Source organism: Azolla caroliniana, unplaced genomic scaffold, assembly GCF_043228905.1.
Source record: "Azolla caroliniana isolate FFs.n. ecotype wild unplaced genomic scaffold, voAzoCaro1.0.p SCAF_1, whole genome shotgun sequence".
NCBI classification, from domain to species: domain Eukaryota; kingdom Viridiplantae; phylum Streptophyta; class Polypodiopsida; order Salviniales; family Salviniaceae; genus Azolla; species Azolla caroliniana.
In genome coordinates this window covers 5,196,723-5,218,780 of record NW_028230436.1, presented here as the reverse complement: position 1 = coordinate 5,218,780, position 22,058 = coordinate 5,196,723, and the positions used below count along the sequence as shown (strand labels likewise).

The following is a 22,058-nucleotide window of genomic DNA, read 5'->3' as shown; positions in this document are numbered from 1 at the left end:
GGAAACATCAAAGTTGAGACAAGTTGGGACAATGTGGTGAATCATAAAAGAACCATGAAATTGTCAAGGGTTTCTAGAAGTTGATCATTTACCAATGCATAGCTTGATAGAGTGTATCAGATTTTATATAGTGGTATCCTTCCCAATAAAGGGTGTGCACTAATTGTTTATAATAGAGGGTTTGGCAATATTAAGATGATTGGGGATGGGACAAATTAATATTGATTGCAACACATTATGCCATGCTAGTCCCACAAAAATGATTAATGGCATTTACGACAACAAGGTGATCATTCGGTATTCCCAAAGGGGAAACTTGTGTTTGGGATAAGTTACAAGTTTCCCAATATTGCAAGGCCCAATCCTAGATTTGGAAGAAGGATCACAATAGTTTGATTGAACATTTGTTGGGAATAGTCTTGCCAAAATATCAACTAATGATATTTAACATAAGTCAATTCAAAGATGCTTGAATGGAGGAAAGAGTTACAGAGGTATGGGGATTCAAAAAGCCTATACCTCTTTTGGGTTGTGCGTTGAGGTGGTGGCTTGAAAATTCTCAATTAACATTAAGAGCTATGATATTCATTTGGGGGATTATGTTTTGGGCCTTGCTTTTGGGAGATGCCTTAATCTAAAGAAAATTTGCTAATGGAATGATGTGTTTTTTTTTGCTAACTTGAAGTGGAGAATAATGGGCATCAATTTGTTTCTTGCCTAGTAGCAAGAATGGTTTGGAAGCTAATCAATGTGGTGTGGATGTCTTTGGGGGTGAAAAGATCTCCATTCGATTGGGTTTTTGCATATGTGGAGTTGAGTTTAGTGATGCCCCACTTCCAAGTGAATCCAATGGATCAGTAAAGGTATTAAGGTCTATGGTTCAATTGGAGTATGAGAAATGCCTTCACTTTTGATTATTGGGATGAAAAAAAAAATGGTGCAAGGTTAAAAGTATTTTTTTGTTTCAAATTTATTTCTTAGAAAAGTTCAAGAATCTATAGACATGAAGAGTGATAATGATGCAAAGGGGACAAGTCAATGCCATTTGAATTCGGTATGTAAGGTTTTAGATCCTAAACATATCCAAAGTTTGTTGCAAGTAAGGGTTGGTGGGGTGGACCCAAGCTTGATTGGAAGTTCCTAATGGTGATGTCTTTTTCATTTGGAATGAAAGCTGTAGCTGTTATTTACAAAAGAGGGAGGGACATCGGATAAAATGTAGAACGATGCAAAGAAGATTCGCATGAGGATGACACATAATACAAATTGAGACGTATACGGGACATATATACATACACGCACACACATATACATATTTAAACATGAGAAGCATATAATTATGGTAACATAATCGTATTGAAAGAATAGAGAAATAAATGAAATATGTATGTATGTAAAGCAATGTAGTGTGTATATATGTAATAATGTATGTAAAGCAATGCGTGCATGCATTGTGTATGTGTATGTATGTACGTGTGTTTGTGTGTGTATATGTATGTAAAGCAATGCATATGCATACATTGTGTGTATATATATATATGTATATAGATGTAAAGCAATGCATGCATGCTGTATTTGTATTTTCTGTATGTCTGCGTATGAATGTATATACGTTTCAGAAATACGTAAAAGAAAAGGAGAAACAAATAATTATTCAACAAGGAAAAAAGAAAAGATCAAAATTTTGTAAATATAATTGTAATTTGTGATGTATTTAATGTAAAAATCCGAGTTTGCGATTGGTTCCCATGAAGAACAAAGAAAAGAGAGAAACAGAGAACAACAAAAAAGCAGACACAGAGAGAGAACACAGCAGAACAACAAAAAACAGCGAGATGTATATGAGACCACAGAGAAAGAGCAGAACACAAAGACGAACGAAAACAGAGGAGGCAGATTAACAAGAAACGAAAGAGAATAGAGAGAGAGAGAGAGAGAGTGAGAGAGAGAGAGAAGAATAAAATGAAGAAGTGAGAGAGGGAGAGTGAGCAGTCGCAGGGCTGTTACCATGGAAGGGCGGCATATAAACATACTCATTAAAATATCTTCCATCACATTTGTGCAACCCACCCAAGCAGTACATGATTGAATGTTCAGGTCTTTTTTCTTCTTACTCTGTTTTCTGTTAAATCTAATTTAGATCTATCTATCTGTTTATCTATATAGTTTCCAGCTATGTCCCTTTTCACGTGTCTATGCGTCCTTTCATGTTTTTGAAGGAATGCATCTCAATCTATGTTTCTCTTTTCTATGCCTCTCCCGTTTTATTTGTTACTGTCTACAGTATGGATTTATTTATATGTTCACTGTAACCACAATTATTTTTCCATACTAATTCATACTAATTACGCTTTTTTGATACATATCCCCTGTTTCTTATATTTAACCATATGTTTATTACGATTTATGTCACCTGTTCTTTTACTAAACTTCTGTTTTTGTTACTAAGTTAATTAAACTTTTACGCCTTCTGCTATTACTTCAGGGTCGCATGCTTTCGTCGTCATCTTCTTTACCAGTTATGAGACTTTAATTATGGTTTTTGTTTTTTTATGTGACTATTTTTGCAATAGTGTAGAATTCAGTTTTTTGTTGCTGCTTATGAAACTTCGCTTCCAATCCTTTTCCCAATGTATGATGAATTTTTTCTGGGGTTTCAGAATTTAGCCACTGATGTATTTTTTTGGGCATGGAGAAAATCTTTTTTATTTAATTGATAAATAATACTTGTTTGTCTATATATATATTGTTTTTGAATCTAAGCTATTATTTTAATTTATATAAGTTTCTTGAGAGTCTACCTTTGTATGAGAAAGATAATTTTTTTACCGGTGTTGATAATAGCATAGATTTTGGAGTCTGATGTCTCAAGAAAATCTAGTATCATTATATGCATAGATGCATACAGGTTATTGGTCATTTTAGATTATGACAGTGACTTTGGAATGCTGGTATTCTCAAGAAAATCTAGTGTCATTATATGGATAGAAGCCTGCAAGTAATTGATTATTTTAGATTATGGCAGTGATTTTGAAATGCCGGCATTTCATTAAAATCTACTGTTTTATATGCAGAAAGAGATAAAGAAAGAAAGAAGGATTAAGATGAGATGCTTATGTAGTCATACATATTAACAAGAAATGCATATTTTTTGGTTCTTTGAAAATGACTAGCTTGACCACAAAGCAGTGAACAATATCAATTGTTGTCGTGGTAGGATTGCAGAACATGTTATGTTCGGTGTTGCTGTTGCTGTTGCTGTGATAAAACATATGTTCTAAAGGATGATTGGAATTGTAAATTTTTTAATTTTGAAACCAATAATGATAATATTTAATGATAATTCCCTGGACTCAAAGCCCATATCCTTATCAAGGGCCCATGAATGCAAACATTTTGAGTATTTAATGTGGCACGATAACTTACACATTTTGATGCAAATATTTGCAGAAACTGCAAGCGTGAAAGGTCATTGTGTAGAGCCAATCTAAGGTTTGATTCCAAGCAGCTAGATCAAGTGTAAGATACGGACGGCCTAAGCTTTCAAGCTTCTAAATATGATTCCATATTTTCTTATCAAGATTTTTACCCTGACATGCAGTGGAGGTCAATAATAATATGGAATCCAGATGTGAGGAAAATATGACTTCAAACACAAATCTCGAAGGTATAACCTCGCCACATTTTCAGCGGGGTTTCTGTTAATCGTTGTAGTGCATTTTTTGCCTATTTTGCCTTATAACCATACATTTTTATTGAATCTCATACACAACATTTTCCCTTTGGAAACATGTTTACGTCGTCCTTGATGCTAGGAATTTGGATTGTTCTTCTTTTTATGTGAAGGCGAGTTGTGTTGCTTTTAGTGAAAATACAAATTCCATGTAACCTAGTGTCTGAGGAATATTCTGGTATGCATTGTGTGAAATCAGCTATAAATGTTCATGTGTTTAGTAAGGTGTCTGCATACCTCTGCTCATTATACCTTTGCAGGAATTTTTTACTGATGAAAACTAACTCTATTAGAGTAAATTCACACTTATGTGGAAACAGTAAAATAAACTTAGTTTGAAATTTTTTGGTTCTAAGGTTGCTAAAAATCTTAATTCAGAATCTTTTGAAGCATTTAAAATAAAGAATAATTGCTGTAAACTAACTGATGTCTACTTGTCATGGTATAAGGGTGTCATATGACTGACTATCTTCATGGGTGGCGATTTTAAAACACAAAAGCATACACCAATATGCAGATTTGTCTAATTAACCTGTGATTCTATATTGTTGGTTTGTTTTCAGAGCTTAAACGGAATTTTGAAAAAGAGCGTGGGAACTTGGTCCTATCAAAGCGGCCACTTGCAACCATGCGATATTTCTCTCTGGCTATGTTGCGATATTCTGGCCAAATGATTCTATACATTATATCCCACAAATTTCTTCTTTTAGGAGCATGCTTTCTTGCCTTTGTTTGGAGGAAGCTCAATATGGTTCAAGGTCCACATGAACAGGTCACAAAGAAAACAAAGTATAGTTTTTAAATATCTTCAAATTAAACCTGAAATGCTTATTTTATCTCAAAATTTTCAGTTAATGAAAGATGTGTCGTCTTACGTAAGCTATGCTGTTTGGTGGGTTGGACTTGGCATCGCGTCATCCATTGGGTTAGGTGAGACCCAATCCTTTACACCTCAAATCTTAGTAGTACTATTTTCATATGGAATAGAAAAGACTTACGAAAATGTTTTTGTGGGCTATAATTTCAGGATCAGGTCTCCATACATTTGTGCTATATCTTGGTCCTCATATTGCCATGTTCACAAGGATGGCAACACTTTGTGGAAGAGTGGATCTAAAATCTGCTACTTATGATACACTGGTCTTCTGGAAAGGGCCAACATGGGAGCTGAAAGTCTGTACAGACTTTGGGGACCCGTTATTCCTGAGGGCCGTGAACTCGGAGCGGTATAGCGTACCGTTGTTACAAATCCTGCAAGCAGTACAGTGGGAGGCAGTCCTATGGGGAGTTGGAACAGCCCTCGGCGAGCTGCCACCTTACTTTGTCTCAAGAGCTGGTTTGAATTTGCTTGCCCTGTCTTTAGGCTACCCCCCAAAAAATGAAATCTAAATAATGTACGGTGATGTTGACAATGATGATATATTAACATTTATGGGGAGCCAAACGTGACCCATGGAACCAATCAATTGTTATAAAGCACACTCCCCAGTCACATAGTTGGGAGATTTTAAAATTGATAGAGCAAAAAGAATATGAAAAACTGAGTTTGTTCTTGAATTTTTACTTATTTGGATCTTCCATGCATTTGGTTCTGTGGTTGAATAGATGAGCAAAGAACATGCCTGGCTGTGACCGACAAACCTCGACTTTTGGGCACAATCTATACAATAAGAGGATCTAATAAATTGTAATTAACAATTTGTTGGGTGTTCTTGTTGTCTCTTGAGTTCTAGCAAGAACAGTCCCAAGCATTGTTGGTTCTGATATTCCATTACCTTGCACAGTGGGTCAAAGCCTTGGTTAACGAGGCAATGATATCTCCCGCTTATTCCATAAAAACCAGTGCAATGGCAAACATATTGTTCTTCTGATACTGCTCCTTGATGGCACAATTGTCAAATTCTTTCTTCTAGAGACGTGCGTTCATATACGCTTACCTCAACCTCTAACTGATGTGAGCAGGCCTGCAACTTCTCTATCACACTACGGAACACATGCTATAGTGTGCCTTACTGTGGGCCATTTCTGCAATGAGATATTATGCGGCCAATCCATGTTCTCCCATTATTCAAATTGATAATAACATTTCAGATCACCGTATTCTTTTCTGTCATGTCTAGATGGGGACAATCCAAGTTATAAATGAACGGGAGTAGTGCTGTCATACTTATGCTATTTGACTAGAGCCATTGTTGTGTTTCAGCATACCAACTACAATTCTCTGTGTTTAGCAAGTTGTTTTGATGACATTAGTGCCAAACTTGAGTAGCTTTATTTAGGGAGATCCTGAAGTCACTGGATACTGGCCACTAATCATAATAATGTCTCAGTGATTACTGGGGCTTTTCCCATCTCTGCATGAATGTATCATGGGCACTGATGCTTTGCTTCGTATCATGCAAGCAATCTTCGAGACTAAAGGACTCTCCTAATCTGTCCCGTTATTTATCTTATGAGGACTAATCCCTTAGTTTCTACTCCTTAGAGAAGAGTTGGTGTCACAAGTGTGTCAAATAGCCATAATTTAGTTTGAGGCTCTTGGAATTGTATATGTGCGCATTGACTTTCAAGAGCACCATGGGCTGCATATCCACGATAAAGTTGACAGAGAGAAAAAGAGAAACTATTCCTCTCATCTTCACTAAAATATATTGTCATTTGTAGATCCTTAAATGCCAATGTTTAGGAATGCTTCTTAACAGAAGCCAAGCTATTGTTTTCAAAGGTATATTTTGAAAAGAAATATGTGAAATCTTAAAATTAGGGCAGGAATTTTTATGAAGATCACATGATTGCTTATAGTTTTTTGCCTGATAAATAATAGCTCCTTGGTGAATCCCTCTCTCTCTCTCTCTCAATCGATTAATCAATCAAACCCATGTCATCATGATATATTTTATAGTTTTTGTTGATATTTATAGGCTTAAGTTTTTCTCTTTTACGTCAAGTTCTTTTCTTAAATTAGTTTCTAAAGGTTTTCAAATGCATCATCGTACATTTGCTAATAAGAGGCACTGCATCACATTTTGCTTTGCACATGACGTTGTTATGGAATGGTATAATTTTTTTTTGCATACAGCACGATTGTCTGGGGAGAGGCTTAGGAAGCTGGAGGACTTGGAGCCTGAAAGCTCATCAGACAACCTAACTGGAAGAGCCGGCTCAGGTTTTTTTAGCAGTCTCAAATTTCACACCTTTCTCCATTTCCAGAAATTCAACTTTTGGACAATTCTGTTATTTGCCTCTGTAAGCTCCTCTCTCTCTCTCTCTCTCTTCATGCATTCTAGGTAAAGAAAGAGTGGGTTCAAGATTAAGTTGACTATTATGTGGAAAGTTGTCATAATCAACACAGAACAATCGAGACCTATCTACGGCATTAAGTGACAACACTCTTTCTGCTGCCAAGCTGTCATATAAAGAGAGCAGTTGACGTTTGTTCACACCAACACCGTGCCCCCTTCCCCCTTTGAGTTCTTTACCGTAGCAACCTCATCATCTGATTTTCTTCAGTTTATATATGTAGCAAATTCCCATGTCGTCTGGTTGCCCAGTTTCCCTCGTCATCTACTTGCAAGTTCTCACATCATTCACTTGGCTGATTTTCCAGATATCCTTGTCATCTTTCTCTGGTTTGGTTTTCCCATGCTAGGGTCATCATAAAGGAATCTGTGCCATTGTCCAGAGTACAATTATCCAGCTTCTCATCTTAAATGAGTTCTGGTAGGAAGTTATATTGAACCTCTATTGTATTTGGCCTACCCATGGAACAACAGATTATTTGGAATAGTAATCCAGTGTTTGCTGCCACATGCTATCTGTGTGGACTCCCTCTCGATCAATATCTTGATTTTCAGGAGCTTTCTCATGTTCTACATACCGCTTCACCATGTACTCCAGTTCCTCTGTGAACAACGAGACACTTGGCTACTTGTTGGTCCAAGATAATATTCTGAACCCTGGTAAAAAACAAATTTAGAATGAAGTCTTTTGTCTTCCATATTCTAGCACAATCATAATCACAATATCTGGCTATATCCCTTGGCTAAACTGGATGCCAAATCTGATCATATCCTTCAGGTACCTTAGAGTATGCATTCCACCTTGGTAAGGACTCTTTTCTGGTTTCCTTGTACAAGTTGTGAGAATTCTCATCACATAGGTGAATCCAATCTATTGTTGCATATATATTGGAGATTTCCCACCAGATGCTGATACTTGTCCACTTTGTCCAACAATCTCGTCTGAGCCTTATTCAGCACCAAGTGAACTTCCATCTGCTGTCCTCCATCCAGAATGCATTTGGAATTAAGCAGGCATATTTGAGCTGGGGGACAAACATCTAAACATCGAACCAAACATCTGATGTCTCGAACTTAGAAGTCAGCTTCTGCTTTCCAACCATGATTGATTCAGTGCTGCCCATGAGGATCTTATCGTCTACATGTAGCCAAGGTAAAAAGTAAGGAACCTCTTGGACTCGCCAAATATATATTTTTGGGCAAATGCATAGCTTAGGAGTTTCTTTTAAAATTTCCCAATATTTAGCTTATGTCTGGTGAGTACTGTGTATATTTCCTTAACTTCTTGTAAAATTGTGCGAATGTTTAAAAAAATCTTTATCATCCATCTAGTATATGGGCATATTCTGTGCCGCAGACCCTGCCAGAGCTTATCAAATAGTTCTGAGCCTTTAAGGGAGAGCCAATGATTCCTCAAAATCTTCTCCCTTCCTCTGTGTATACACTTTTGCCACAAGTCTTGCATATATTTACCACACACTCATCAGTCTTGTACCTCATCTATCCTCTAAGTTCCACATCTGGTTATCCAAAATACTTTCCACCTCAAGTTTTGTTGTGGTTTTCCACCTCAGGCCATTCAATGCCTACTCCACAGAGCTGACTTCCTTATCTTCTTCAGAAAGTTCTGCCTTGAGTATAATCAGGTTGACAATTTGATCCACCATGGCCGCTCCTCTAATTCTTCTCAACGTTCTTGGGCCTTCCATATGATCTTCAATCTACAGTCTCAGTTTAGTGTAGGGAAACCAATCCGCTTATTTGTGGCCATTGTGCAAACTTCTCATTTCTCAGGCACTTGAGCCAGGCCGGACAAGTTGTGCCAACTAATCTGCATGCATCTTCATGCAACTTACATGTACAAATCACTGCTGTGATAATCGTGCATTCAATACACCATGTCACTATGAACATAACAAGATATTTCATGCTTGCATCATCAATCGTATGTGTGGAAGTGTTCCTAGCTGACCATGAGAATCTTACCTTCAGATTTTCCAGACTTGAACTGTGAGCCGTACTTCGAGTTTACCACGCTTGTGGCATCTTTTTCTTCTTCAATTTACTGTCTAGAAAGAATGTGGAATCCATATTCAATTGTTGAGGTGCCCTCATCCACAGCTCTTCTTCTTGAAGTAACTCAGTAATTTCTGCCGAAAAAAGCAACGAATTTCTCACCTGAGTGGTCAAAGTTGCGACCAAGCCTTATACTTCAGAGGCAGTGCACAGATACATTTCCACACTAACTCTGTGTCAAACTTCACTGATTTGACTGCAGCTAGTTAATCCTGAAGGTGTTTATGCTTGTAGAAAATACATCTATAATCTCCAAACTGGTTTTACAAGTTTTGGGTTCTGGTCTCATTCTGCATCTCACATTGATACTGCAAACATTTCTAGGCATACTGTCAACTTGTGCTGAATCAATGTCATCGCTGAATCAATTTTCCCATGGCATTTGTGTATATGGCATTTCACCCTTTCCATGCTTGCAGCTCTACCCCAGTATCATGACTGTCGAGTTCTTTGGATTAAAGGTTTATCTGCTCAACATCTAGTCTGACTGTGATGTCCAGGTTTTAAATCGTGCTGCATATTAGGGGGAAATGCATAGTCACAAGGGAATAAATGGGTAATTCAAGAGGGGTGGATTAAAGGGTAAACCCTGATCCTTAAATTGCCTATATTAGCCCAGATTTCAATTGAAGTGCAAGAGGCTCCTGGATTTCCAAACCTCAATAGAGGGGAAATGCGTAATCACAAGGGAATAAATGGGTAATTCAAGAGCGGTGGATTAAGGAGTAAACCCTGATCCTTAAATCGGAAATATTAGCCCAGATTTCAATTGAAGTGCAAGAGGCTCCTGGATTTCCAAACCTCAATAGAGGGGAAATGCATAGTCACAAGGGAATAAATGGGTAATTCAAGAGCGGTGGATTAAGGAGTAAACCCTGATCCTTAAATCGGAAATATTAGCCCAGATTTCAATTGAAGTGCAAGAGGCTCCTGGATTTCCAAACCTCAATAGAAACTGGAAGTGCTAGTGTAAATCACTTTCATACAGCTTATTTTTATAAGGTTTAGATGATTTATCATGCAAAAAATAATGTGGCAGTTCAACAGCAATAAAATCTTAGAATTAATCAAATTCTTAGCTTCCCGCCATTCACTGTAATGAATTCAAGAGGAGAAAATTGATCTTAGAAATGAAGAACAAGAATGAGAATGGCTAGGTGGCACAGGAAAAATACACAGTGAAAAGAAGGTGATAGAAAATGTTGGATATCAGAGAACTTAGGTTTGGTTTCACATAGACAGTTGGAAAGCAAAACTTAATAAAAGCAAATTATGCCTGTTATTAAATGCAACTTTACAGCTAATGGTCATACAATTATATCAGAACTTTAGCAGTCGTATGGTATGCAAAACAACCTTAGTTTCAGCTCTTTTGTTTGGAAGCCTTTAACGGTAAAAAATCTGTGCAATGTCAAAGAAGGGCATATAAGATATTATTGGTTGGCAGCTCAAAGTTCTGCCAATTCCCTATTTGAGTTTTTTTGGATATGATTAATGCACGTAGTTATTAGTAAACGTATATCGTTCCAACTTCAATAGCCTGATGTTTATTGGTTCTTTAGGTGCCAAACCCTTTGTTTGATCTTGCTGGTATGATGTGTGGTCAAATGTTGGTTCCATTTTGGAGATTCTTTATCCCAACATTGATAGGGAAAGCTATCATCAAGACTCATATCCAGGTGAAAAAAGTTAAAAAGAAACCTCAGGCTAGTAATGTATTAAAAGGTTTAAAATCATCATTATTGTGTGTGAGAAAACACTAACTACTTATTTTTGGTTTTCCTAAAGACGGTTTTCATTATCATATTATGCAACAACCATCTTATTGAACAAATTGAAGCCTATGTCAGTTGGTTATTTGAGAGAACACCAGCTGTTGCTGGTATTTTGAATGCGGTTTTGCGCCAACTTGAGAAAGCCAAAAAGAGTTACAATGATGATGACAGCAATGGTCTGCCCGGCATTGACAAGGTAACTGGATGTTTTATTTTAGATAATATCCCCAATAAATAAAAAAACACCCAAATACCCCCAATACCTTTTCAAAACTTACAAGAATACCTCTGTGGTTGCAGTAAATTGTATTTAATGTTTTACTCTTAGAGTTTATGTTCTTGTGAAATAGCTTAGGGTTTAGAGTTTATGTGCTGATTGTTTACTTTTTGGTGTGTTGGCTTTTTCTTCCAAAAGGCTACTTCTAGTCCTTGGAAGTTTTCTCCAGCGATGGTTTGGAATACCTTTGTTTGGATAATGCTCATAACCTTCTTCAATAGTATCATCAATACAACAGCGCAAAGCTATCTTCTTGAATTACACAACAAGGAAATAGAAGAGCGGAAGAAGGGTGTGGATAAGAAAACTCTATAAATCGTATAGGACACTCCTCGTTTATTACAATTGTGCTCAATATGTCTATGTGCATTTGGGTATGCCTTTTCCACTCCCCTGTTTATATAAAAAAAAATGTTAAACGGATGCAAATTCAAGATCCGTTTAAATGTGGTTTGAAGAATTACTTGTCCTCCGGGCAGCTTGATAAGCTAACATGTCCTCCCCTCACTGCCGTGGAAGAGATGACAAATATTCTTCGGGGCTTTAACTTTAGCAAAGATATACAAGTGACAATTTTTCATTGTTGTCAAACACTTTTCATAACCATTGTTTGCTTTGAATGAATAAAAAATTTCTGTGGAAAACTGGTTCCATTTAATAATGTGGCAATGTTTTATTCAATTGCTCTGTATCCATTTCCCCAAATAAAGATGGGATAGTCTATGCATTCAGATTTAGTGAGAAAGATGTATGTGATATCTACTTCCATTTTTTAATATTTGTATTAATGATCGTGGCACCAAAAGAATAGCTCCATGAGCATGATATATTGTGATTGAGAATTTCCAACTAAATTTGAGATGTACAAATGCAAATGTGAAAAGAGTAATGTTGATGGGTTGAAATTGGGAGATCAAAATGGACACAATGTAGAACATGTTGGCACGTGAAAGTGGGTGGCTTTTTCAGAGATTGATGCTTGTTAGTGTGCATAATTTTTCTTCGAATGTTGTGGAGTATAGGAGAGGTTTTTCGTGGTCGTGATGGCATCTTGAGCTTCACGGGGATTAGAAATGATGGCTTTCTTGGGTGGATATGTTTACGATCAGACTCGATCATTAATTGTGATCATGGGCACGGAGCATAGTTTGCGAAGACATTGATCATATTCAATAGTGCAGCAATCATAATCATACGTCTACTTGAATATTGCAACACCATGATACTCCCATATAGACCTATTTTTTATAGTGCACCAACTCTCAGTTTGTGAGAGAGCTGCTGATTTCTTTCGGAACCTTATACTGTATTTTGGTTTTGAGGTTATTCGGTAATAGAGAAAAAGCATTGCATTCCAAACTCCTGTTGGATGTGTGTAAATAGATAGCATGCAAATGTCTTGAAAAAAAAAGCTCTACTTTGACTCCTTAAGACGATATGAGAGTTAGCTAGTTCTCTCTACCAGCACCACCAAAGAGAGTTTTATCCGAGAAGCACAACCATGGCCTCAGCTTCTGCCATGTCCTCCACTCTCTCTCATCCTCCGCACCAGCAGCACCAAAGATTCCACACCAATGTCTCCATCCGTAACGCAAGAAAATCCATGGTTGCAAGAGCCCTGTCAGGCACGCAGGCTTTCAAGGTTACCCTAAGAACTCCACACGGCGAGAAGATTCTCGACGTTCCAGAAGACGTTTATATCTCTGACGCTGCGGAGAAAGCTGGACTCGAGCTCCCGATCTCTTGCAGATCTGGAAACTGCTCCTCTTGTGCTGCGATCCTGAAGTCTGGTGAAGTGGATCAGAGCTACCAGACCTTTCTGGATGATTCAAGAGTCGCTCAGGGATTTGTTCTTACCTGCGTTGCGTACCCCCTCTCTGATGTTGTCCTTGAAACGCATCAGGAATCACTTCTCTATGATTCATGAACAAGGAGAAAAAGAAAGAAATGGTTAGATCTCTTGACTTTCCTCTTCTGTATCTTGTTGGTTGTTTCATCCTTCATGTGTTCTTTCTAAATTGTCTATTCTCTTTCATATGGTGATGGTTTAAAATCTTTCATATCCTGGTTCAAATTTTCATTTTGTTTCATGTTTCATAGGTTGTCAACCTTTGAGTTTAGAACCTTTGAGTATCCTATGAGGATCAAGAGAGCATTGTTTGATCAAGTGATCACTTTGATTCCCGAATGCATGTAAAATTGATCGTCTTTCCAATTTGCATATAATTTCTCTTTTCAGGAGTTGTTTCCTTATTATTAAGAAGTACTTTGCTAGAAGATTTCGTTTCTTATCTGTTTTTCTTATTATCTGTTTGTAATTTTGCAGAAAGAATTAGCTAGGTTTGGAAACACTAGGGAAATCAAGAATAGTGCCGTTGGAAGTGACGCAATCATTCTGCATGGATATCTTTCTGCCTGCATAGATATATGTTTGTTCAACGTTTATAATATCATTGGCTTTTGAAACCATTGTTCCTCTGCAAATGGATGAATCAAATCCTTTTGGTTTCTATGCAAATAGACGATTTCAATACTTCCAGGATTCAGAGAATGCTGCTGATATAAGCCTTGTAAGCATGTGTTCTTTATCATTTTGGCTTCATGAATGGATGCGATTTAAGCCTTATAAACATTTTGTGAACATTTAAGCCTTATAAACATGCAACCCTTGCGAATGAATAGAATGCATTTTTTTGTCCTTGAAATGCAAGAGGCCTTTTATATTATTACATGATAATAAGATTTGTCACTGCTCCCTTTCAAATTGGAAGGTTTGAAAGGCCTACGATCAGAAATTTTTTAGTGTGAAGTTGTATGTTGTTCCACGTGAGCTTAGTTTATCATTATACCATTATAAAAAAGCCAAAGCCGTTTTTATTTTCTGAAACTTCATCAACAAACCCAACTATGTACTAACTTTTTGTAGATCTACACTGCTGTTGGAAAGAAAGGAACCTGGTGTTTGGGAGTTGCCAAGGACAAGCAATGAGGATCAAGATTGGTAGTAAGAGAATGATCAACGAAATTATCACACTGATTAAGTCTTAAAACAGACTCTGCAAGTAAAAATTCTAAAATGTACAGGCTCTAACTTTGGGTTGTGGGACAATTTGATTATTCATGTAATGGACATACAAACTCTTTTGTTTTTGACACCCTTTTCTGCTATCCAGAGGATATGTTTGCCCACTTTTTCTCATGATACGAAAAAAACAAAAACAATATCCCTTTACTTTGCCCCTCTTTTTATAGCCATCAAAGGTAAGACCTAGGTATTGTGTAATTTGTCAAAATCCAGAGAAACACAATGCAAGCAACCTGTGCTGAAATGGTAACTGTGGATTTGCTTTTCATTAACAAAGCATTTGGCGGCGTATGAACCTCAACACACTATATCATCCAATAATTGCACAGGAGCAAAACAAACCAGTATCTATAGTGTAATATCAGCAAAACAAATGTTTGTGAGAATATATACATATGGCATGATATTGTTGCACATTCTAACCGAGCAAAGGAGACTAATAGCCCCTTAAGGAAGAAGCCTCTTACACCTTAGTATAACTAACTAGAACTTATGTTGTATAACTTCCAACTAACCCCTCGTATAACTAGTGCACTTTACACTATACATTGTGATGCTCTATGTTCAAGAATATCTCATAGGCATATGATAATAACTTTGCTTTTCGGCTCAGATGCCCTTGATAAACTCTCCATGCAATCAATAATAGTTTGAAAGCTGTCTGCTTTTGTAATGATAAAGGATGCCAATGCATTTAGAAGAACATATGATGATGAAGGGAATTTGACAAACCTATTTCACAATTACATTGGTGGCATCCCATCATCATGACAAGGATATTCTAAAGAAGACAATGAACCCAACAGATTGCTTGTTGGCATCATCAATAATTTGGGGACAAAAATTTTACGATCTAACTAACTCCATTCAATCATATCGTAAAGATTGTGTTCCTAAGACCACTACTTGGATAGCTTTGGTATGCGTGTACCATCATTTAAGCATGATTATAAAAGTTGTTTGCTTCGAATACTTATTACAGAGTAAGATAGTGTGCTCACATCCAAAAGTTAGCGGATGTGTATTGTAGAAGAAAATCCAGAACCGTTATGAAGATATTAACATGCTCTCCTAAACCATCTAGAAGAAATTTACCTAATTTCACAACTGTATCAGCTTTTCACAACTATACCACAATGAACTTGGAACCAACAACATACAAAAGTCAGCCCGGTTTACTGTTTTTCAAACAAGTCAGTGCAAAATTTCATAACCTAAAGAGTTCAAACAGAATCGAACACATTTCATGTAGAAAATGATCCATTCCACAACCTTTTGGAAGCTTATAATGTAAAATATACAGACTAAAAATATCGGCCAGCCCAGTCATCGTTGAATATTCAAGAGATTCTTGGCTTCCTGTTGTTCCTCAACAAGAATCTCACTAGTGTATTTGCTCAACAACTCAAGCTTCTTCTTCTCTACAACCATCCTCTCTATCTCTTTCTCATCAGGTAATGGAACGTGAGCAACAAACTCTCGAGTTTTCGTCTTGTTGTTCATCTCATCATCACTCTCATTTTCTTCGTCAAGTGTCTCTTCCTCATCAAAAAACAAAGGTTTCACTCGAGCAACATCGCCACTCTTCACGGTTTTCTTTGCAGCATTCTTCACGGCTTCAATCGCATTCCACTCATTGATTGCCTTCGACCTCATTTCCTGCTCTGCTTCTTTCTCCAATGGCAGAAGGATTCCATCCTCTTCGTCTCGGTAACCGTAATAATCAGCATCAATGCGTTTATACATCTCATACCTGCCAATTTCCATCCCGATCATTTGTGTCAGAAATAAAGAATACAAAGTTGCAGCCAATAATGCCATGAACTCAGTGAACAAGGTCATTACATTCAATCAAGCCCACCCACTAGCTACAAAAAACACACAAACTCATGGTGGTTCATGTATGGTGAGCAAAGCGTGCTCACTATAGAATATGCAGACAGTTGAACAAATGAGCAAAGCATGCTCACTATACAAAATAACTTCGGGAAAAATGCTTAATTCAAAGGAATAAAAGAAAAACACGACGATTGCATTCATCCATTTCTGATGTTTGAAACATGTGTACAGGACATCATGTGTTCTTTGGTCACTATGGTCTGAATGAAGCTTGTCAACAACATTTTATCTCTTCCCTGCCAAGAGAGTCTCAATGAAGGAGTAATTACACACATATGTAATCACACTGTTGGAGAATAGCTTTTAGATGACAAAAGAATATGTCTTAGATCATTTTAAATCTAGATGTTAATAAAGTTCTCATGCAGGGCAACATATTGAAGGAAAAGATGAATCTGCCATAAATTTGACTGGATTTCATTTGTAGTGAAGTAGAATACAAAGACAAAAGTGACACATTGAACAAAGCAGTTGCAGAAAACATATCACCATACTTAGACATAACATGAAGAATTGTCCAAGGAAAATCAAGTTCTAAAAATCTATTGCTGAATAGAACTGCTTGGCAAAGTATCTACCACAAGGACACATTAAAAACAATGACATAAATACACAGTGGGGGGAGAAGGGGGATTTCTGAGTTACTGCCAAACTTCTATCTCTAACCATGACACATGCCCCCATCAATTGAGGGCAGTGATCAATGCATACCATGAGCACAAAGTTTTACATGAATTAGACTCCATAGAAACATCGATGACATCAAACCTATACAATGGGATGTGGAACTTCCAGAGCGCAGTAAACCCAAACTAAACCACCAATTTAGCATTGATTTCACAGCACAGGAGATAGAGATTTAACCAAACCACCAATTTAACTAAAAATATGACACCTTTTAAGACAGCTTAATTTCATATCTACAATGCTAAAGATGGCTCCTCTGCACAAAGAAAATTTTGACACTTGGTGACTGCAAAGTGACCGAGTGTATCCCTTTTAGGATTTCCTATTATTGTGTAAGTATATAGACAATAACGAGAAAGGAGGCAAAAAAACCAAAATCAAACACGCACAGACATATATATGTGTACCTTGATCTCCTCCGTTTGGCTTCAGGAGGTTTTTCAAAGAGCTCACGGACACCAGGCAGGAGTTTGGCAGCACCAAAATATCGGTACCCAGCGCCACGGCAGTCAACAATCTCCTTCCCATCTGCATCAGTGACCCGGGGCGCTGTCCGTGCATAGTTAGGACCCCCTAGCTCCAAAATCCTAGTTTCCCAGTGGCTTTTCTCTCTGATCAGCTTGTTGATCTCGTCGTTGAGGTCCCTGAGGCGATGTTCCCCGAGCCCTGGGTTCTGTATGTCCATTACCTTCCTCCCAATCTCTCTCAGTATCTGGAGCCTCCATTTGTCGGCATCTGCAAGGTCCCTGCACTGAGACGCCAGGTACGGACGCTTCTCCTTGGGCTTCTTCTTCTCCTCATTCTTGAAGGCCAGGAACCTGTTGAGCATGGACTGCGCTTTCTCTTCGTTCCTAGCCATGGCTGGAAGGCCTGATGGATGGCTTTCCTCTCTGTCGCGCGAACTCTCTCTGTCTGTCCGTCTGTCTCTGTCTCTGTCTCTGTCTGTTTCTCTCGCTCTGTGCCTGTGCCTGTGCCTGTGTTGCTTTGCTCTGCTTCTGTGAAGGAAGGAAAACGTACACGCCTGCAGAGGAAATCGAAGAAGAAGAGCGTTTGCAGGAATTATAAATATTACAAATATAGGCCCCCAATTTATGTAAAACTACGAAACGCTGGCCCCTCCCTCTTAATGTATACATATGGACATACATATGTATATATGTATGTATGTGTTATACACAGGGTTCATATAAGAGGCTAGAGCTATCTATCTATCTATAGACTATATATATATATATATGTATACACAATCTTCTTTCTTCATAAAGAGTAATATGCATGAATTACGAAAGTCGAATTATGATTCATATGTATATGGATTATGTTTGATATATCCTATGGGTTCACCACAGATCAATTGATGAGGGTTCTCATGACACCCTTCGTCCCTCTATCTAGATGCATCCATTGTTTTTTTTTATTATAAAAAGATACACCTTAGTAAATTACTTGAGAAATGTACATATAGAAAACAGAGGGAGACATTTCATCTCACCTCTATTGTAATACAAAATAATACCAACATCTGATGATACAGATGATATCACAATAGGAACAAATGGAACACCATCTACAAGCTATGCAATAAAAAAGGAGGAATGGAATAATTCCACTTCATACCAGGAGACGTATCTGAAAATAAGTGAAGCCCTCGCCACCGTTTCTTAAAGTCCACTTGACGTTGCCTTTGAGCATCAGTTGTACCCTGCAAATCATCATATTGTCCACGTATGGTGTGGACAAATAACCACCAGAATTCAATAAGCATATTATTGAGATGTATGTGAGCATTATTAAAAACAGCATCGCATCTCGTTTTCCATATTGTCCACAGCGCTAGTGACGTAACAGTACGCCAAATAACCAGATTTTCAGTTCTAAACCGAGGAATAACAGATGGAAATGAAGTGAGATAGATGTACCCATTGGAAAAGTAAAAAACATGAGAAGCATGCATACGTTCGTAATTCATAACATCTCCATGAAGGACACCCCATAATACTGCACCCCACGAGAAAGTAGAACGAGCATAGTGGTTTCTTAGTAATAAAAACAACTTACTCCAGAATTGCTTGATTTTGGGACACATCCAAAACAAATGCAAAATAGATTCCGTAGATTCACCACAATGCATTCCACAAGCATATTGCTGATTTTGCCTCAACCAATCATCCATTGTTATGGGGCCTATGTCGTCCCTAGTGATAAACAACAGCCTATCGATCTCTAATTTTTCCCCTCACAACCTCCCACAAGTTTCCAATAAGGAAAATTGTCATCACTAGTATGCTTTTTAATTGTCAAATGTATTTTTTAACCCCATATTCATCTTTTAAAAAAACAAAGGAATTCCTCATCCGCCAATAATGCCATAATCCCCAATACCTTAGATATTGAAATACTATCTCAAAATGTGGAGAAGGCATTCTTGACTACATAGGAACAAACAACCATTGAAACAAAGATTTTGACACTCCACTTATAGAAGCCCACTATATATATATAAATTACCAAATAGCCCTTCTCATTGGACAATTGATAAATCGATGTCGACTATGTTCCTATGAAGTTCTACAAAACAAACACATTCCAGAAAGCAATATTCTATCTTCACAAAGCAACCCCCATGGGTAATCCACCCACCATGACCCTCCAAATAAATGCCATCTGCGTTGAAAAGGAAAATGAGATTGCTTGCACCACACTCTGCAACCACCAATTCGATCTTGCTATTCACCATTCTTTATTAAGTTGCTCTACCATCTATGCATACCTATCAATTAGTTTATGATACACATGATTTATTTCTACTTCGACAAAAGCTTCTATGAATTTCTACCTCAAGTGTAACCATAGTCAAATTTGGAATTGGATATTGTAAAGTCGGCATTTCTTGCAACTGAGATGATATAACATGATAATTCTGGGAACACGAAACCGTGTCCTAATTGTTCGAAATGCCGTTATTTTTATTTGGATCTACAACATGGCATCCTATACATTAACCAAACCCAAGCATGCCATATGGGTAAATTGTGGTAGAAGTGAGTGCTTATCCTCCTATACCAAAAGACAAGATGTTGCAACTACCTCCAAATTGCAAATAGTTTGTATTACTTCCCATTCATGTGATGGATACCACTCTAAAAATGCCAAAACACTATACTAAGAAGCCAATAAATGTTGAGTTATCAATGACCTTACACATTTTATTTGTCTATCACCTAGAAAATAGTAGCATGATTCACCATCATGTGAGTTCTTTTGATGTTGAGTTCTAAACTGATGTAACCTACAAAAGACATAAGATAGATGGTCCGGACTCTGCAACTTTCATGGGATGATGCCTTACTACTCTTCTTGCCTCCCCTTTTCATCAATAAAAAATTGAGGGAATTCCAAAAACTTCCTTTCTTTGCAAAATCAATGTGTTTTGATGGCTTCATAAAGGTGTGGAGATTCATGCTTCACATATGTTGCCACAAACTACGAAAATTGTATCTTCCTCTCCCCAAAACAAGCAAATTCCCCTCGCCTAACACATCGTGTGTTGATGTAAACAATCCAAAATATAATCATTCTTGTTATGTCCTGGTTTTATTCCTAGCTTCCACACGTGGTGCTTTATACACTCACTCCACTTTAATGTAGCATATATTATATAGGCATTGTTTGTCACAAACAATTCTCACAAGTAAGGATTATTGTTAATAATTAGGTAATTAACTAGGGTTAATTAGTGACTTATTATGTGAGTAGTTAAGCAGCGGAAGATTATGTGATATGTGTGCGTATGTATGTGAGAGGAAGTTACACTTATGAACAATAATATAAATGGGGATAATTAACAAGAGTGTAGCTAAAGACCTTTCCTCTATATTAATAAGCATCATCAACTTACAAAAATACCCACAATGAGATATATACATACATATATATAAGTCATGTGCAAGGGTGCATATGTGTGAGTAGAATATAGGTACATAGATGTAAGTCCTATATTAAATATACTTGGTAATGGAGGATCGAGAATGTATCCCCACTTACATACAAGTACAAGATCCTATTTAAGGGTTTAAAATCAACACTTATAACTAGAGTCTAGTTATGTAACTACTAAGTTACAGGGTTGACTAAATAGCTAAACCTAGTTGAGCTTGATATCTCAACAATTATGCACGAGTGGTGTCAATGGACATGTATTGATTGCATTTCATTGTTCAATGTTTCATGTTTACATCTTCAATAAGTTTGGAGATCTGAAGCTTTGGTGGATGTGATCATGTGTGTGGGTGTGAAGCACAATAGTTGGATTGTCAATATGGATTATTGGTATTGATGATAATAAGTGAGACCTTAGTTCATGTGAATGGGTTTAGGGTTTGGGAAACTACCTTTGTGCGCATTGGAGATCATTGACTACCTTTCAATCTTGTATAAAAGCAACAACATGATTGAGCTAAGATTTTTGTGGAGGGATGGTATTTGATTGGTTCGATTTAAGAATAGGGAAAATTTGAGGTATTAGAAAGTGAGTTGAATGTGGTTGTGAATGTATTCCTATTGATGCAATGCAACACAATTAGTTTTAGGTTGTCAAACAATCCTTTTGTTAATTTAATGATTAATCATTATCATTGAAACTATAATTATTTGTATATATTCATATAGAGAAAACAATGCTATTATGAAACTATAAACAATTGTGCATAGATAGTATTGGATCTACCTTTCCAAACTGTTTTCCTTTAGAAATTTGGAGATTAGCAAAATGTTTAAATTCGCATTGTCAGAAAACAACTAATACGAAACATAAAATGTCATCTCAAAGTGTGAATTTCATATCCATCGCTATAGATTAAGTGGAAAACACAAGTCTTTCTATATTAGTGTTGAAATCACCTAGTTCAATTCAGCCAAATATCATACCTCTCAAAACAATAGGCTAAAACAATGTCGGCTACATTTCATCATATGTGCTACGATAAAAAGGGGAATGTAGCAACCCAAGCAAAGGCTCTCTTTTTTTATTTACTTTTGTATACTTTTGTTTGAGAAGGTGGGCACCAGGATCCTATGCTAGGAACACTTTTTTCACCCACGCCTACAAATTTAATGATGAATATTCTATTCTATTTTTACCCACTAGTCACTACATAATAACATCTCAGTACTCATAACGTTGTACCTCTTACGATGCAACCACGTTTACAACAATAACTAGAAAACA

General features: G+C 37.1%; 3 protein-coding genes across 8 annotated transcripts; 2 read left to right on the top strand and 1 right to left on the bottom strand.

The window, feature by feature from the left end:
- Positions 1–1,754: 1,754 nt before the first annotated feature.
- Positions 1,755–11,819, top strand: KMS1 (SNARE associated Golgi protein family). 3 transcript variants are annotated; one of them, XM_087320790.1, is made up of 10 exons: positions 1,755–2,091; positions 3,451–3,519; positions 3,602–3,667; positions 4,297–4,505; positions 4,585–4,663; positions 4,761–5,069; positions 6,813–6,979; positions 10,671–10,787; positions 10,897–11,079; positions 11,299–11,819. In XM_087320790.1, exons 3-10 carry the CDS (start codon positions 3,619–3,621, stop codon positions 11,473–11,475), a joined length of 1,290 nt encoding a protein of 429 aa, XP_087176916.1. In that variant the 5' UTR covers positions 1,755–2,091; positions 3,451–3,519; positions 3,602–3,618; the 3' UTR covers positions 11,476–11,819. The 3 variants fall into 3 exon arrangements, with proteins under 3 accessions (XP_087176916.1, XP_087176925.1, XP_087176934.1); XM_087320799.1 differs by having other exon boundaries at positions 1,755–2,097; XM_087320808.1 differs by lacking the exon at positions 1,755–2,091 and adding an exon at positions 3,067–3,213.
- A 779-nt stretch (positions 11,820–12,598) lies between these two features.
- On the top strand, positions 12,599–14,311 carry LOC147868558 (ferredoxin-like). Of its 4 annotated transcripts, none has more exons than XM_087320772.1 (2): positions 12,599–13,110; positions 14,112–14,311. In XM_087320772.1, exon 1 carries the CDS (start codon positions 12,662–12,664, stop codon positions 13,085–13,087), a length of 426 nt encoding a protein of 141 aa, XP_087176898.1. In that variant the 5' UTR covers positions 12,599–12,661; the 3' UTR covers positions 13,088–13,110; positions 14,112–14,311. The 4 variants fall into 4 exon arrangements, with proteins under 4 accessions (XP_087176898.1, XP_087176888.1, XP_087176905.1 ...); XM_087320762.1 differs by having other exon boundaries at positions 14,087–14,311; XM_087320779.1 differs by lacking the exon at positions 14,112–14,311 and adding an exon at positions 13,491–13,865.
- A 1,108-nt stretch (positions 14,312–15,419) lies between these two features.
- LOC147868557 (pre-mRNA-splicing factor ISY1-like protein) lies at positions 15,420–17,826 on the bottom strand. Its single transcript, XM_087320743.1, has 2 exons — positions 17,239–17,826; positions 15,420–15,998 (listed from the first exon to the last, which is right to left on the bottom strand). The coding sequence occupies exons 1-2, from the start codon at positions 17,688–17,690 to the stop codon at positions 15,572–15,574; spliced, it is 879 nt and encodes a 292-aa protein (XP_087176869.1). The 5' UTR covers positions 17,691–17,826; the 3' UTR covers positions 15,420–15,571.
- Positions 17,827–22,058: the final 4,232 nt, after the last annotated feature.